General features: G+C 50.4%; 1 protein-coding gene across 3 annotated transcripts in view; it reads right to left on the bottom strand.

Moving 5' to 3' along the window:
- The window catches only part of DISP3 (dispatched RND transporter family member 3), a 72817-nt gene extending 54507 nt beyond the window's left edge, over positions 1 to 18310 (bottom strand). For 2 of the 3 annotated variants that reach the window (XM_070603371.1, XM_070603366.1), the window contains exon 1: positions 16554 to 16699. In XM_070603371.1, the coding sequence (XP_070459472.1) occupies positions 16554 to 16568 (15 nt within the window). In that variant the 5' untranslated portion in view covers positions 16569 to 16699. Of the gene's footprint in view, positions 1 to 16553; positions 16700 to 18172 lie in introns of those variants that run through there. The other variant, XM_070603380.1, reaches the window with a different exon arrangement.
- Between the last annotated feature and the right edge of the window lie 279 nt (positions 18311 to 18589).

Consider the following 18589-nt stretch of genomic DNA (forward strand, 5'->3'; position numbering starts at 1 on the left):
TCCACTCCTGCCTCCTCCAGAATTCCGCAAGCAGCCGGGCCGAGCTCTCCTTTCCCAGCCTTGCCTGCCTCCTCCAAGGAAGTAGGCAGCCTGCGCCAGAGTGAATACAATCCAAGTTATTAATTGCCTGCAACAATTAGCCCCAGCACCTGGGCCTGCAGACACCCAGGCTCGGAAAGAGGGAGCCAATTACAGCTCCATCAGTATTCACGTTGCCACATAATCCTTTCCCAGCATGATAGTCCCTTCATCCCCATCCGTGTTTCTAGGGACCTTTGCTCTGACCCCAACATCGGTGGAAGACCAAGTATTGCTGAGGCCTTCAAGAATGAAAGTCAAGGAGAGGTTAGACCTCGAGGGGCATTGTGCATAGCAGGACCAAAGCACTGGCGGGGAAGAGCAGGACCTGCCCAAGATCTGGACAGTATGGCGTTAGCCAAAGACTGCCCCATTGTGTGGGAGTGGGTATAACCTCCAGGTTGATGGTTTTAAGTAGATTCCCTGAGGGTCTGATTGTTAGGACTGGCTTGAAAGGGAGAGGTCAGAAATACCCCCCAAAGTTCTGGTTTTAATCTCAGCTCAGTCACATACTAGCTTTGTGGCTTTGGGAAAATTTCTTCATGTCTCTGAGCTCATTTCCTTACCTGTAAATTGGGGACAGTGGCCATGCCTCCCCAAGGAGGAATATGCTGTGCAGAAGCAGATAGCAGCACAGCGAGTGGCACAAAGTGAGCTGGAAATAAACGGTAGCAATTGCATTCAATATGGGAAGAGCACTGGAAGGAGAAAAAAGTCCATGTCGCCTGTAGGTTCCTTGGCAGGGGATTGGAAGTGCGGGGCAATAGGGAATGAGATAGATGGGGAGTTAGGAAACCTGGACATTGACCCCAGGTTTGCTCTAACTTACACTGTGTTCTTGATGCCCTTTCCACTCTGGCTTCTTGTTCCTACCTGCAAATGAGGGCATGAGGCAAGATTTGCCCTAGAGCCCCTCTAAATGTGATCTTTCAGGAGAGTATTGGCAGAGGGAATGAGTGTAGAATGAGTAGGAGGCCACGGGGAACATGGAATCACCAGTTTTTTGAGGGGGTGAATGGCAGCAGTCGTAAATGTGATGGAATTGTCAAAAGAATGTGAAATCATTTATATGAATAGTTAAGTCTAGAGTCCTGAATCTGTTGGTTCTACATCAAAGAAACCACACACCTTTTATCAAGATAGGAAATAAAGATCATCACCTGGTTCAGAACTCCTGAGAAAGGCTGGGTACCTGTCCCAAGTGCAGCCCTTGTTGGTGGGGTGTTTCAGGGACCATGGACAGCAGCCGATGCCAGCCTCCAAACACCTGGGCCCTGGCTGAGGGTCAGGCAAAGCAATGAGTGGTGCAGACTTGGCCATTGAATTGGATCCCTGAAGGTGGTGTGATGCTCAGTGTTAGTGATGCCAGGGCTCAAGAATAACTCAGTTACACCTGGTGGTCATTGAGTGCTTGGTGGGGCTGCCCAAGCATTAGAGGGTAGGGTCATGTATAGGGCCTGTCTCCCAGCCCCTCCCCAGGAATTCCTAAAGCTCCTGGTGCACCTGCCTGTGTGCAAGCTCTTCCATGACTCAGCATGGAATCCCAGCCCCATCTCCTCACTCCACCCTGCCCCTTTGTCCCTCTGGCCTCAGCTTCCTGGCAAAGTTGGTCAGCACCTCCCCCTCCCCCAGTCAGCCTGGCTGGCCCTCTGGCGCCAGGAGCCAGGCCAGCTTTAACCCTGACCACCAGGCTCCATCTGGGCTTCTGCAGTGACAGCAAGAAAGAGCTTTTCTGGCACTTTCCCAGCCAGGAATCTGTGCGGCTCTGATGGGCTGCCCCAGTGCCAGCTCCTATTCCAGCACATCCTGTGTGGGCAGGGCAGGAAATGTTCTATGCCAGAGAACCGTGTGGCCAGGGCCCCTAAGTTGGAATGAAGGGCTGGTAGACAGATCATCAGTGCCCAGGCTTTTAAAACACCTTTGTGGAAGCAAGAGATGCTACTAACAACATCAGCACCAATAATAATTAGTGGCTGCCATTTATTGAGCGCCAGGCCCTATATATGCGTTACTTCATTTAAACTCACAACCACCCCATGAGGTGAGTCTTCTTGTCATCCTCATTTCCAGGTGAGGAAATTGAGGCTCAGAGAGTAAGTCGCTTCATGTCACACAGCAGGTAAATACTGAGAACGCAACCTCAGGCAATTTAATTCTATAGCCCAAAATCTTTATCACATTATTATTCCCACTTTACAGAAGGGAAAATTGATGCTCAGAGAGGTTAAGGGACTTGGTTAAGGTCACAGAAAGCCTCAATGATGGAGAGGATTTGAACCAAGGTTTACCTTATGTCGAAGATACCACATTTATCTGCTCTACTCTGCTGCTCCCCGATGAATTAGGTCCCCCTTGGGTGCCCACTTTCAGAGCCCCCTACTGTGGCACTCGGGGCTCATCCTAGGTCTACAACACAACTAACCTCCCTGTTCATCTTTAGAAAAGTCACTGCTTCTCTCTGAGCCCCAATGTCCCAAGGGAAACATTCTAAGACAGAGTCACAGTCCAATTTGAGAATTGCTTTGTCTGATGAGATTTGCCCATGGAAACTAGAAGGGCCATCCTGCAAAATGGCAGGACAGTCCTAGGACCCAGGAGGACAGGGTCACACCCGTACCTTCCAGAACAAGATGTAGGGGCTGGGGCTGCTGGCTGTGGACACATCATGGGATTGGCATCACCTGACACAAAAACCCAAGTCATGTCCCAGCTTCTCATTGATCAATGGGGAGACCGAGCCTCAGGGCAGTGGTCACAGTGGGGTGGTTGCCTGCTGACAGAATTGTCCTTTTGGCCACCCCTCCAAGGCCTCTGTGTCCTTCACAACACCCCCAAGTCCTCATTTTGCAGCTGGGCACGTCTGGGGACATCTGTTCTTGCTGGCATCCAGGGCCACATCTGGCAGATGTGGCAGCAGGATGCAGGAGGAATGCATGAGTAGCCTTAATGACCACGTGGGCAGTTGCCTGGGCCAGGCCAGCACGGCTGATGGTGCCTGGGGAGCTGGGCTAGCGACATGTCCCCTTAGCGACCTGCCTCCTCTCCCCTCACCCTCCTCCTTCTCCTCCTCCTCTCCCGTCACCCTCCTCCTCCTTCTCCTCCTCCTCTCCCCTCACCCTCCTCCTCCTTCTCCTCCTCTCCCCTCACCCTCCTCCTCTTTCTCCTCTCTCCTTACCCTCCTCCTTCTCCTCCTCCTCCTTGTTTTCTTTTCTGTCTCTCCCTGCTATGCTCCCAAACTCCCCACCTTCATCCTTCACACTTACCCCTTCCCTTCATATTGACCACAGTAAACATTTATTGAGCACTTACTGTGTGACAAGCCCCATACCAAGGGTTTTACATGCACCGTCCCCTTTAATCTTCACAATAGCCCTTGGAGAATCATCATCTCCCTTTTACAGATGAGGAAAATATGGTGCAAAGAGTTCAGGGTTTATAAGGTCCAGCTGACTCCCGAGCCCACACTCTCCGGTCCCTTTGCTCTGCTGGGGACAGTAGCACTTCATCACACATGGAGCAAGGAGGCAGGAGGTGCTATGATGCGTTCTCTTTTGGCCTTGGATGGATTGTTTAGCGGGTGCTTTTTTTCTTTTGGTTTTCCTTTAAAACTCTAAGCTGACTTCATCTCCCCACACTGGATTATTAGGTTCTCTGTGCCTTCTAATCCTTCCCTTCCCACTGTACGTATGGGCAGCCCAGGGTCAGCTGATGCTCATCAGGTTTGGGAAATCAGGAAAATGGAACCAGACTGTCACATGTGGGACTGAGCATTACTGGGCCAAGTACAGAGTACTTCCCTTCATCCCCTGGGGATTTTGTGATCACTGTCGTTTTAATCCATGGACAACCACAGAGCCTGCAGCGCTGGTGGCTAAGAGCAGGGAGTTTGGAGTCAGACAGACTTGACTCCATTTACAGTTATGTCACTTATTGGCTGAGTGATGTTGCCAAGTTGCCTCAACTCTCTGAGTCTCAGTGTCCTCACCTGTAAAATGGAGACAACACTCACCCCAAGGAGTAGTTGTGAGGATCCAAGAAGATGGCCTATGTGGTGTGTCTGGCATGCAGCAGTCCCCGGGCAATGGCATTGTCTGGCTCCATCTCATTTTGTCTCAAGGGAATTTAGAGAAACGTACTTACTCTACCCTGTGGAGGTATCCCTGGGACTCATTTCCCAGAAATTGTGTGTCCTCCTAAATAATTTTTGGTAGGATTTAATTAACAAGTTAATAGCCAACATTTTTGTATGTGTCCCATGTGTGATGTGTGAATTGCTCCTATCATCTCACATAGTTCATGTGGGTTCAGAGCACAAGACCTGGAGCCAGATGACCTGGGTTCAAATCCCAGCTCTGCCACTTGCTAGCTGTGTGACTTTGGGAAAGTCACCTAACCTTTCTGTGATTCAGTTTCCTCATCTGTAAACAGGGCTTATAGTAGCGCCTTCTTCCTAAGGCTGTGCTGAGGAGTTAGGGGGTGCCTGGAAGGTACTGAGAGCAGTGCCTAGACACAGTAAGTGCTCGGTCAATGTCAGCTTTAATTATGTAATCTCCACAACAATCTCAGAAAGTGAATATTATAGTCCCTGTTTTAGAAAAGAGATGACTGAGAGAAGTTGGGTCATTAGTCCAGGGTCATACAGCTGGTAAATGCCAGAGCCAGGATTTGAACTCAGGTTGGACTGATTTCCGAGCCTAGGGGTTTCCCACTGCAGCCACGTCTCTACCAGGTAAGAGGAGGGTGGGATTCGTGGCCCGTCCAAGGCTCCGTCCGTCTGCTCCAATGGCATGGCCCAGGTGAGCTCACCTCCCACCCTCTCGCTTCCTCTTGTCTTAGCTGGAAACTACCCTCTCCCACCCAATCATTTATTTCAAAAATTCCTCTTTAACCCCAACAGATTCCCTGGACCTTTCCACTCCCAAACCTGCTTACTTTGCAGGGCTCCCAGGGCTTGGGGGCCTACGGAAGCCCTGAATCCAGGCCTGGTATCGGGGCCTGGGGGAAGCCAGGAGAAATCCCGGGACACCCAGGAAGCCAGCACGACTTCTGCTGTTCCTGCCCCTCTGCACTGCCTGCAGGACACAGCCCTGACGAAGAACATGGCACTCAAGGCCCTTTCCTCCTCAGTGGCCTCTCTCCAACCCATCAACGGCAGCCCCCTCCCCACCCCAGCAGCCCAGCTCCGCTCCCAGCTGAGGAGCCAGTCCACGTCGCTCACACACACCAAGATCCTTCGTGCCTCTCAGACTTGACTCATGTCTCTCCATCTGCCTGAAAAGCTCTCTCTTCTTCTCTACCAGCTGAACTATTACTCATCCTTAAGTACTCATCCCTTCCATGATGAAGCCACCCCCAACCCTACCCCCACTCTTTCCCCAAAGAGTCTTCAACTTGCTTTCCACCTTGCTCCTAGAACAGTTTCACACATCTATTTCTGCGTGTATCACAGTCTGACGTGTTTTCTATATAGAGGTTGTTGTGTGAGAATGCACGAGGTGTGAAGATGCCCGAAGACTCTGTAGAGGGGCCATTTCCCAGCAAGGGCTGAGGGCAGGGTAAAGGGGCAGATCATAAGCAGCAGCAGGGCCTGGCGTTCTGGGACCATCTGCTCCAGGACCTGGCTACTGAGGTCAGAAGTCAGGGTCACATGATCCTTCTCATTTCAGAGACGGGACAATTGAGGCTCATTGAAGGAACGACTTTCCCGTGATCATATGGCACTTCACGAGTGGACTGTAGAAACTGGGCTCCCGACTCCTAATCCAGTGGGGTCCCCAAAGCTCCAGTTGCAGGGCTGGGCTGATGCACACTCGCTCTCTGTCACCCAGAGCCTCCAGTCCTCCCTGATACCTTTATCAGTCAGCTTTTGCCAAAATAACGCGACCTAACAAACCTCAAAATCTCAGTGGCATCTAACAGTAATACATATTTAGCTCACAGGTCTGGAAGCCGACTGGAGGGGCTCTGTTTCTGGTTGTGGGTCAGCTCGTGTCTGCTCCACGTGTCACATAAGGGGCTGTGGCTACCCTAGTGAAGTTCCTTTTCTGGCTATGGCAGGAGTGCAAGAGGGCAAGCACAGCCACGGAAACACATCTCAAGCCTCCCCTCTCCTGGTATCTGCTACCATCCCATTGGCCGGAGCAAGTCAGCCAGCCAAGCCCAAAGTCAAGTGATGAGGGAGTAGACGTGTCTCACCGTGTGGCCAAGCAAAGGTGTGAATGTAAGATGCTGCTTCAGGAGAGTGAAGAACTGAGACAACTATCTCAATCTTCTGTGCTGCATTTACGCCTCCACCTTCCCTCTCACAGATTCAAATTGATAGCCAACTGCCCCAAAGCCGCTGGACAGGTCCCCCCAACCTCCCTCCCGCAGAGCCTTTGGCTGACTCTCCACCTTCCCCAGCCAAAACTTCGCCACGCTGGTTGCAAAATAACAACGGAGAAGTGTAAAGAGAATATTCAGGCTCCAAGAATTGAAAGCAAAGGAAGAGGAAAGGGGCACACAGTTTGTTTAGCTCTGGAAGGGTGGACAGTGGGGGAGACTTCCCTCACCCCACCTTCTGGAACTAGCCAATCTGAGAGGCGACCTTTAGGGATCCCTCAAAGCTTTGAGTCAAGTTCTCATAGGATTACTGATCTGTATAACCTCAGAACCTCAGTGTGTGGACAGTTTTTTTTTTTAGGAAGATTAGCCCTGAGCTAACATCTGCTGCCAATCCTCCGTTTTTTTTTTTTTGCTGTGGAAGACTGGCCCTGAGCTAACATCCATCCCCATCTTCCTCTACTTTATATGTGGGACACCTACCACAGCATGGCTTGCCAAGTGGTGCCATGTCTGCACCAGGGATCCAAACCGGCGGGCCCTGGGCCACTGACGCAGAACGTGCGCACTTAACCGCTGCGGTACTCGGCTGGCCCCTGGGGACACTTTTTATTTTTGCCTTCTTCCATCTATTCACCATTCTTTTGATAGCAGCTCCCCAATTTCCAATGAAGAACCACCACCCCCCTTCAAGCCATGTGATTTGTGTGGGGGGATGCTCATGTGACCCAGGCCTAAGCCAGTCAGAGTACCCCACCATCCCCTTGGCTACAGTGATTGCTTCAGAGATAGATTCACGACAAATCCAGGCCAAAGAGAATTCAGTCCTGGACTTTTTGTCAAATTTCTGGGCCTGGTATGAGGAGTTAGAGGAAGTCAGAAAGAGACTATTTCTCCTACAGGACTTGAACCTGAGAGGATACAGGCTTTGTGTTACCAGGAGCCATATGCCACCACATTGCTTCCAAGAATAAAGTCACCATGAACTGAGGAACAGAGAGAGATTTGAGTTCCTGGATCAAACTATGACTGAAGTCCTAGTTCTACTTTTGGACTTTTCAACTATAAGCCCGGGTGGAACAGGTTTTCTGTCCCTTGCAACTGAAAGAATACTGAGAAATAAACTTGGAATCCTATAATTACAAAAATTTGGACACCTAGAGCCAAGGATGATTAGAATAAAAAATTCATTGAATCTCAGAGAGTTGAAGTTCTTGATTCAGGGGAGCATGGGGAGGGGCCCAAAGCTATGGGTGTGGGGAGGTGGAGAACCCAGGTGACTTTATGTAGCCTGACTGATGCCAGCACGTTTGTCCTTGACCAGGAGCTCCTGCAGCACCAGGCTCTTGCCTGCAGGTTGGCCTGGGCGAGCCAGGTGCAATGAGATGGATAAGCCCAGCTTCTTGGTCTCAACAATGGCTCCAACCTGTAGCCCTTCATGGTTGTGTTTCTACACGGCACTCTCTCATCCTCTCATCCGACGAGGAGATGGGGTCTGAGTTGCCTGGGACAGTGCAGGACAAGCTGCTACAGACAAGGATCTGGAAAGCACAAAGATGCTCAGAGGGATGGGTGGACAGTGAGGCGCCCCTTGGAAGGCCTGCATTTGGTTGGCAGAGCAGGCTGCCCCAGACTGGACTCCTCTGAGCCAGGTTCCTGGCCCAATGTTCCAACCTCCAGCTTGGCATCAGTACCCGTTCTTGCTGGCTAACCTTTCTGAGCAGATATTTCAGGAAAGGGAATGAAGGCTCACACCTTGCTCTGGCTTCCCCACCTGCTGAGACAGTCTTCAAGGGAGCCAGCGGCTGACCTGGCTCCTGGGCCACTTGCCCCTGCCAGGGCTGGGGTTGCCACTGCCTTTGTTCCCCTCCAACCCACGCGGCCTCCTGCCTGGCTGCAGCTCCAGGATGCAGCTTCACTTCTGGCCTGGCCACTCTTCTCAGAAGGCAAATGCTCCTTTACCCTGAAGGGAGTATCGTGAGTGTAGTAGACTTGGGTTCTAGATCCACTTTCTCTGGTGACCTGCTACTCGCATATCTTGGCCTCAGTCTACCCACTTATAAACTGGAGGCCTCCCCAATAATGATAAGCCCCACACTACACTTTTATGAAATATACCTTACCACTCCCATTCTACAGGCAAGGAAACCAAGGCTCTGAGAGGTCCTGACTTCATTCATTCAGTAGCATTCATTTAACAAGTACTAGATGAGCACATTCTACTTGCCAGTCACCGTGCTGGGCTCCAAGGACACTAAGGTGACAAAAACAAGATCTCAACCCACAAGCTGCTCAGTCGGGGTGGGTAACAGACTCGCTCAAGTTCATAGAGGAAGCTATCATCCCTTGCACATAGTAGGTGCTCAATCAATGCATGCATTGGCTGAAATACCTTGTGGGCAACGGGCAAGGAGGCATCATTGGCAAAAAGACAGCGGGATGCAAAGGATGCAACAGGAGAAAGGGAGACGTCAATTTCCAGCCTCGAGGCTGGGTTTGCAAACAAAAATCTATCATATCTGACGCTGTTTGCTAAAGACCAGAACGGAGATGAAGGAAATGAGCGGTGGCGGCTGGTGTGCTTGGCTCCTGCCTGACAAAGCAGCTTGGGGCCTGCAGGGGCTGCGCTTGGGCGATGAGCTCTGGAGTGGTCCCGGATCCCCCCAGTCAGGGCTGCAGAGAGGATGGAAAAGCTGCAATCATGATGACACACTGCTAACACCAGTAGCAAAGAGGGAGGGTTTGCAAACATGAGGATGAACCCTTAACTGCCTGCTGAAAATATCTTGAAATGTGCCAGCCTCAGATGATGACAGCAGGTTCTCTCTGTCCTCTGGCCCTTGCTTCTCAAAGTGTGGTCCGTGGACCAGCAGCATTGGCAACACCTGGGCATTTGTTAAGAATGCAGACTCTCAGTCCCATCCTGGACCTACTGAATGTGAGTCTGCATTTTCAACGAGGTCCCCCACTGTTTCTTAAGGCTGGACACACGTTAGAATCACCAGGGAGGTCTGGAAAACGCTGATGCCTGGCTCTACCCCAGAGATTCTGATTTATTGGTCTGGGCTGTGGCCTGGGCAGCAGGACTTTATTGAGATACAATTGACACATAATGTTGCTTAAGTTTAAGGTGCACAACATGTTGATTTGATGCACATATATATATATATATATATTTTTTTTTTTTTTTGCTGGGGAAGATTTGCCTTGAGCTAACATCTGTTGCCAATCTTACTTTTTTTTTTTTTTATGTGAGCCACCACCACAGCATGGCCACTGACAGATGAGTGGTATGGTTCTGTGCCTGGGAACCGAACCAGGGCTGCCAAAGCAGAATGTGTCACACTTTTAGGCCATTGGAGCTGGCCCAGATACACTTATATATTGCAAAATGATCACCACCATGGGGTTAGCTAATGCCTCCATCACATCACATAATTGTCATTTCTTTTCAAGGAGGACTTTTTAATGTCCCGTGGGTGATCCTAATGTGCAGCTGAGGTTGAGGACCACTGCTTTAACCAACAGTACACATTCCTAAACTTGACCTCATACGCCCTTCATGACAACCCTAGGAGCTCAGGAGGGTATGGTTATCCCTATTTTTTGGAAATGAGGATATCTTCATTTTTCTACCTAGCAGGCGTAGAGCAGAGGTTCTCAAAGCCAAGCCCCAGGCCAGCAGCATCAGCAGCACCCAGGAGCTGACTAGAAATGTGAACTGCAGAATCAGAAGATCCGGGGGTGGGCCCAGAATCTGTGTTTTATCAGGCTTGTCCAGGAGACTCTGATGCACGCTCAAGTTGGAGCACCATTGGTCTAACAGAAAGTGCCCTGGACTGGGAGAGGAGAGCTGGCAGGTCCTTCATCTGTGTCCTTGGTCTGGTGACTGTCCTTTGGGCTTCAGTTTCCACGTGTGTAAATGAGCGGGGTGGACAAGATCAGGGCTGCCACCCTCCCCTAGCGTCCCCTGGCAGATGAAGCACTGCTTCCCACCACGCCCCGGATTGACCCCAGAGCTTTCCTGCGCCCACCTCCCCTCTCAGGTGGTCGGGGTTGGCATTGAAATTAAACCCTCTTTACTATTTTGGATGCTGGATGATCTCTGACAACCTCTCTGACTCTGTGTTGGTGGCAGCTGCAGGCCTTGGACCCTGAAATGCTGTGATTTTTCTCTCCTCCTCCTCAGGCTCTAAGAAATGGAGAAGCTGGTGCATCCACATGGGCCACAAAGATGGGTCCAGGGGGCAGGTGAACCGTCCCCACCTTCACGACATTTCACACCATGCATCGCCTGTTCCCACTACCTGATGTCCACTTTTTTGCCTCCTCTTCTGGACTAATCTTACGCAGTCACTAAGGCCCAACTCAAACGTCACCTTTTCAGTGAAGGCCCCCAATGCCTCCAGGTAGGGACAACCCAACTTCCTTGGAGATGGGAGCACTTCCTGCCTGCATTATGCACCTCCATTAAAACCTCCCTGCCCCAGTGGACCGCAGCTCCTGGAGATCAGGGACCATCAGGATCCCTAGCACCAAGCTCTAGGCTTGGTAGGAATAAATGCTCAAGGCAAATGTGATTGAGTGAGACACCAAGATTCCCAGTGTGGGGGGCAAAGTGACAAATGTGACTGAATGAGGTACCCAGATCTCAGTGTCAGAGGACAAAATGTCCTCATGGGCTTCAGTTCCATCCTGGTCATGGCTCCTTTTGTGCCTCGTTCTAACGGCATATTGGCCAACTTCTCACTTGCCAATCCTCCAGCACTCAGAGTTGAGTGCTGGCCCTGGTGTGCTGCGGAGAGGTGCCCGGCACAGCCCATCTGGCCTGGCTCCTTCCCAGGAAAGTGGGAGGGAGGGAGGAGGGAGGCAGACAGGTGGCAGCAGCATACCTGCGGTCTCCAGCAAGGGGCTAACGGGCAGGTTAGTGAGGCAGTAACTGCAGTCAGATTACTGATCCCAGAGAGTTGAGGACGTTAGCACCAGGACTGTAATCATGCTCACGTGCCAAGTCGAGGTCCATTCAGTCCACATTGACCGAGCACCTGCTGTGCGTTCAGCCGTGGGTGAGACGCAGCGGGGCAACAAGGAGGGGACACAGGCCCTGCTCTTAAAGAGGCAGGAGCAGGGGAGCGTCACGGGCATTTATTGAACATGGCCGTGTGCCACATCTTGTGTGGGGGCAACGCACATTGAGCATCTACCATGTGCCAGTCCCTGAGCGAGAGGAATGTGAATAGGGCATTTAGTAGGTGGAATCCTTGTGAGAGGGAAGGAGGTATTTAGCACCTACTGTGTTCCGAGCTCTGTGAGAGGCGGATGTGCATACTCCCTAAGACAGGGCGATGCGGAGTGAGCACCCACCGCATACCAGCCCCATGTAAAGAGCCTCACACTCATTTAAACATTATGATGGTCCTTGCAGGAAGCTCCAGGAAATGGGCTTTCACTTCTGTACCCTCCCCATGGGAACCCACCTCCTCCATGCCAGGCCCAGCTCGAAGGCCATCTCCTATGGGAATGCCACCTCCTGTGGGAAGTCCTTCCTGACCCTGGGCAGAGCTCTTGGCTCTTTTCTCTGCTTTCTCTCAGAGCGTGTCAAGGCAGTCCTTGTCTTGTCTGCCTGGGAATATTGGCCACCAGACTTCCACGTGCTCAGCCCTTCCCAAGGGCCAGAAGCGGGGCTGAGCTCTGCCATGCATTCTCTCTCGTTCCTCATCACCTGTGATGAGGAGAGCACTACCGTGACCATTTTACACCTGAGGAAACTGAGGTCCCGAAGGCTAAGGGACTCGCCCAAAGCCACGCAGCCAGCAAGTGACAGAGCCAGAGCTTGGCCATAAACTCAGCCGTTGCCAAGACATTGGGTGAATGACCCAGCCCAGTCTCTGGGCCCCCGGACATGGCTGTCCCCAGAGGACATCTGCTGGCCATTTTAACCACAGAGAACTGAAGCTTTTGTCCCCACTTGGCCGCCTCTCACCCCACTCCACACTAGCACCTGCCCCCATGTGCAGAGACCTCTCCCCGGGAGCTTACCAAGACTCCAGCATTAGAGTCCCAAACTGGGACACGTGCTGACGTTTCTGGGGAGAAAAGACTCATCCCGAGAAGCTGGGCTTTCACCTCCTCCCTGGGGATCTGCAGAAACATTTACCCACGATGCTTTCCCTCCCACTCACACAACAATTGCTGAACAGATTGCATCGGACGGAGAATTCCTGGATTATGGAGTCATGAATCTAAATGGTTGTTTATCTGTGTTTTGCTTCATTTCTTTAAAATTTGTTAAAATTTAAGTAAGTGAGTTAAATGCAAAGGAAATGGCAGCTGTGTCCACCACCCCATGGAAGATGGCTCTGAGCACCGTGGGAGGAAGTGACTGGGGGAGGGATAATGGCCACCATCAACTGCTTGCTGGCTTTCTGGACCTGCTCCCTACTTGTCTGTCATAGTTTTCCTCATTGTCTTCACCACCGTACACATAAGAAAATGAGAGCTCAGAGAGCTCAAGTGACTGGACTGGGGTCACACAGCTGATATGTGGCAGTGCTGAAATTGAAACACCAGTTGGTTTGACCCCAAAGCCAAGCTTTCCTCCTTCCTGGGGTGAATTGGAGCAGTTTTCAGCTGCCTCTCCCTGAGCCTCACTGAATGGTGACTGGTGTGGTGGAAAAGTACACAGACGCCCAGCTGGTTAGGATCCACACCTGGAGATGACAGGCTCTGCCTGCTGTGAGCAGGGCTCTGTCAGGACTGGAGAGGGAGAGGCAAATGGAATCATACATAGTCCTCTCCTGCCCTCCGGGAGCTCACGGTCTCAGGGATAAAATGAAGGGCCCCCACATGGCGATGTGCAAGAATACCACCTTCTCAGTCCAGGAGTATCTCTGGGCTCTAGCCTTTCCTAGCACTGAAGCTCTGGGCCTCTCCTTGGACCCTTGAGTACATGCTCCTCTCTCTGCTGCTCAGCTGCATGGCCTTTCAAGGCAAGGACAGCGTCCTCATTCGTGGTCTGAATTCACATCTTCACTCTGAGGTTTATCAATCATTAGACCTTGAAGAAGTGCTTAACTGCTCTGAGCTCAGTTCATTCATCTGTAAAATGGGGACAACAAAAGCATCTACCTCTTAGGGTTATTGTGGGGGATTAAATGAGTTAATACAAACAACACATTAAAAGGATCACACACCATGATGGAGTGAGATTTACTGTAGAGATGCGAGGATAGCTCAACATCCACAAATCAGTCAACGTGATACGCCACATCAACAAAATGAAGGATAAAAATCATACAATCATCTCGATAGATACCGACAAAGCATTTGACAAAATTCAACATCCTTTTATGATAAAAACTCTCAGGAAAGTGAGTATCGGGGGAACACACCTCAACATAATAACGGCCATCTATGACAAACCCACAGCTAACATCGTACTCAACAGTGAAAAGGTGACAGCTTTTCCTCTAAGATCAGGAACAAGACAAGGATGCCCACTCTCACCACGTTTATTCAACACAGTATTGGAAGTCCTAGCCACAGCAATTAGGCAAGAAAAAGAAAGAAAAGACATCCAAAGTGGACAGGAAGAAGTAGAACTGTCACTCTTTGCAGATGACACGATACTATATAGAGAAACCCTAAAGACTCCAGAAAAAAACTGTTAGAACTAATAAACAAATTCAGTCAAGTTGCAGGATACAAAATCAATACGCAGAAATCTGTGGCATTTCTACACACTAATGACAAACTATCAGAGAAATTAAGAAAATAATCTTATTTACAATTGCATCAAAAATTTTAAAAAGGGGCCGGCCCCGTGGCCAAGCGGTTAAGTTTGTGCGCTCCCCTGCAGCGGCCCGGGGTTTTGCCGGTTCGGATCCTGGGCACCGACATGGCACCGCTCATCAGGCTATGCTGAGGCAGTGTCCCACATGCCACAACCAGAAGGACTCACAAGTAAAAATACACAGCTATGTACCGGGGGACTTTGGGGAGAAAAAGGAAGTCTTTAAAAATAAAAAAAAATCTAGGAGTAAATTTAATCAAGGAGGTGAAAGACCTGGTCACCTAAAACTATAAGACGCTGATGAAAGAAACTGAAGACGTAAGTAAATGGAAAGATAATCCATGCTCACAGATTAGAAGAATTGATATTGTTAAAACGTTTGTATTACCAAAAGCAATCTGCAGATTCAGTGCAATCTCCATCAAAATTCCAGTGGCATTTTTCACAGAACTAGAACAAATAATTCTAAAATTTGTATGGAACCACAAAAGACCCCGAATAGCCAAAGCAATCTTGAGAAAAAGAACAAAGCTGGAGGCATCATGCTCCCTGATTTCAAACTATACTGCAAAGCTATAGTAATCAAAACAGCATGGTACTGGCACAAAAACAGACACACAGATCAATGGAACAGAATTGAGACCCCGGAAATAAACCCACGCATATATGGACAGTTAATTTATAACAAAGGAGCCAAGAACATAAAATGGAGAAAGGACAGTTTCTTCAATAAATGGTATTGGGAAAACTGGACAGTCACATGCAAAAGAATGAAAGTAGACTGTTATCTTACATCGTGAATAAAAATTAACTCAAAATGGTTTAAAGACTTGAATGTAAGACCTGAAACCATAAAATTCCCAGAAGAAAACATAGGTGGTAAGTTCCTTGAGAGTAGTCTTAGAGTGATGTTTTTGTGGCTAAGACTACAAAGGCAAGGGAAACGAAAGCAAAAAATAAACAAATGGAACTACATCAAACTAAAAAGCTTCTGCACAGCAAAAGAAAGCATCAACAAAATGAAAAAGCAACCTACTGAATGGGAGAAGATATTTGCAAATCATATATCCCACAAAGGGTTAATATCCAAAATGTATAGAGAATTTATGCAACTCAACAACAAAAGAGCAAACAACCCAATGAAAAAACAGGCAGAAGCCCTGAATAGACATTTTTCAAAAGAAGACATACAGGTGGTCAACAGACACATGGAAAGACGCTCAACATCATTAATCACCAGGGAAATGCAAATCAAAACTACAAGATATCACCTCACACCTGTGAGAATGGCTATTATCAAAAAGACAAGAGATAACAAGTGTTGGCGAGGATGTGGAGAAAAGGGAAGCCTTGTATTCTTTGGTGGGAATGTCAACTGGTGCAGCCACTGTGGAAACAGTATGGAGATTCCTCAAAAAAATTAAGAATAGAAATACCATACGATCCAGTTATTCCATTTTGGGGTATGTATGCAAAGAATATTAAAACACTAATTTGAAAAGATATAGGCACCCCTATGTTCATTGCAGCATTATTTACAATAGCCAAGATACACAAACAACCAAAATGTACACCCACGGATGAATGGATAAAGAAGATGTGCTATATATACATATATATATATATATTTATACAACAGAGTATTGCTCAGCCATAAAAAAGAATGAAATCTTGCCATTTGTGACAACACGGATGGACTTTGAGGGTGTTATGCTAAGTGCAATAAGTCAAACAGAGAAAGACAAACACGATACAATTTCTCTCATATGTGGAATCTAAAAATAAAAATAAACACAAGAAAGAAACCACAAACACATAGATACAGAGAATAGCTTGGCGGTTACTAGAGGGGAAGGGGAGTAGGGGGTATGGGCAAAATGAGTGAAGGGGGTCAATCGTGTGGTGATGGATGGAAACTAAACTTTCAGTGGTGAGCACACTGAAGTTGTCAAATACAGACGTCAAATTATAACGTTGTACACTTGAAACTTATAATGTTATATGCCAATTTTATCTCAATCAAAGAAAAAGAGAATACAAGTAAAGGGCTTGAACAGCGCCTAGCATGAGGACCTAGTAAGTGCTCAGTGAATGCTGGTTCATAGTATTCGTCACTCAATAATTCGTTTACCGGGCACCTGTTTGCTGGGCACGCAGAGGTAAGACACAGACCCTGCCCACTCGGAGCCTACACACAGAAAGCCTGGCGAGGAGAGGCGAATGGGTAAAGACCACCTGGGGGGCCACGAGGGGCAGTGCAGGTTAGCTCGGGGCATTAAGGAGCCCAGAGGCACAGGGTCAGTGAGGGCTCCCGGGAGAGCTGACAGCTAAGCTTGATCTTGATGGATGAGGCATTACTCACCAAGGAGCCCACCATGACTGACAATCATGGGGGACAGGTGGACGGTTAGGCACGAGTCAGGCATCCAGGCAGAAGAAACAGCACACCCAGAGGCCCAGAGAAAAGGAAAAACGTGGCTCATCTAGGGAACTGCCGGTGGCCCAGTATGTGAGGGGCAGTGATGAGAGAGGAGTAACAGGGGGCGGGGCCAGATGCTGGGAGTCTTGGGAGCCGTTATGGTTTGACTCGTGTCCCCAAAAAAGGCATGTTGAAGTCCTACCCCCCAGTTGCTGTGAATGGAGCCTTATTTGGGAATGGGATCATTGCAGATTGTAATTAGTCAAGAGGAGGCCATGCTGGAGCAGGTGGGCCCTTAGTCTAACATGACTGTGTCTTTGTGAGAACAGGAGAGAGACACTGGGAAGAGAATGCCATGTGAAGACGAGGCCCGTGAGGGGAGCAGCCCAGGTGGCATCGGAGGCAGAGACTGGCAGTAGGCGGCTGTGGAAGGCCAGGGATTGCCTGGCACCCCCAGAAGCTGTTAGAGGCAAGGAAGGATCTTTTCCTAGAGCCTTCAGAGAGATCAGGGCCCTGCTGATGCCTGGATATTGACGTCTGGCTTCCAGAACTGAGCGGGCGTAACTTTCTGGTTTTGGAAGCCCCCAGCTTGTGATGTGTTGCACAGCAGCCCTAGGGAGCAGCACAGCTCCTTACAGCTCCGGGGCAGAGAGGGCGAATCCCAGAGGGCCCGGCGACTTCTCTGAGTCCCCCTCGGTGCCTGGCGCTCTGCTCCCCGCCTGGCGCGCCCCATCACCTCTGCCTTCGTCCTCTCGGCCGCTTCCTGTCCGGCCCCCTCCCCCTGCGCCCACGGCCAGCCCGGGCTGGAGCCGCGGAGGCTCATCCCGAGACATACAGCCGGCCTTGGGCAGGGTGACAGGGCCGTGGGGCTGGCATGAATCATGTTTATCCCAAACAGGAAACGAAAGGAAGAAAGGAACAAAGCCCTGGGAGGGGAGTCGGGCGGCGGAGCGAGGCGCCCAGCAGGGCGTGGGGCGGCGGGAGGCGCCGCCCGCGGAGACTCATTAACACCCTGACGTTCGCTCCGGGCCGGCCGGGCAGCCCAGCGCGCTGCTGAGGGTTATCTGTGCGCCTCAGCTGCGAGGCGCGCTGCGTGCCAGCTGCTTGGGCGCTTCAGAGCCTTCCCAGGCCTGGGAGGGGCGGAGGCAAGATAGCGGCTTCCGGCCCATCCATCACGCCGGCAAAGGCCTGGCTTTCAGCGCTGTCCATGGGTGAAATTGCGTTACATCCTGCCCGGTAATGAGGTGTTGCGGGCCTTGGCGTGGGGCCAGGAGCTGCTCTGGCGCCTGCCCCGGCCGGAGTCCCCCGGCCCAGACTGGCCCGGCCTCAGAAGCCGGGGAGGAGGCGGGGCGTGGGTGCCGGCAGCGGGAGGAGGAGGTGGTGGAGACAGAGGGTCAGCACCAAGGAGACCAGAGGGAGCCGGAGCTTACTGGGCGCCACTGTGTCCCCGGACTTGCATTCAGAGTGTTTGCTACGTTAACAACTGTGTTAGTTTCCTAGTTCTGCTGTAACTGGTTAGCACAAGCTGGGTGGTTTAAAACAAGAGAAACTTACTCTCTTACCATTCTAGAGGCTGGAAGTCCAAGTTCAAGGCGCTGGCAGAACGGATGCTTCTGGCGGCGGTGAGGGAGTCTGTTCCGTGCCCCTCTCCTGGCTTCTGGTGGTGGCCGGCAGCTCTTGGCATTCCTCAGCTTGCAGATACATCACTCCAGTCTCTGCCTCCATCTTCACGTGGCTTCTCCCTGTGTGTCTGTGTCTGTCCAAATTTTCCTCCTCTTATCAGGACACCAATCACTGGATCAGAGCCCCCATCCATTATGGCTTCCTTTTAACTTGATTGCATCTGCAAAGACGTTACTTCCAAATAAGGACCCATTCACGAGTACCTGGGACTTAGGACTTCAACGTATCTTTTCGGGGCACAATTCAGCCCACAGCACAGTCAACGTTGGCTGATGGCTTGTTCGATGCCCAGCACT

This window comes from Equus przewalskii, chromosome 2, assembly GCF_037783145.1.
Source record: "Equus przewalskii isolate Varuska chromosome 2, EquPr2, whole genome shotgun sequence".
NCBI lineage: Eukaryota > Metazoa > Chordata > Mammalia > Perissodactyla > Equidae > Equus > Equus przewalskii.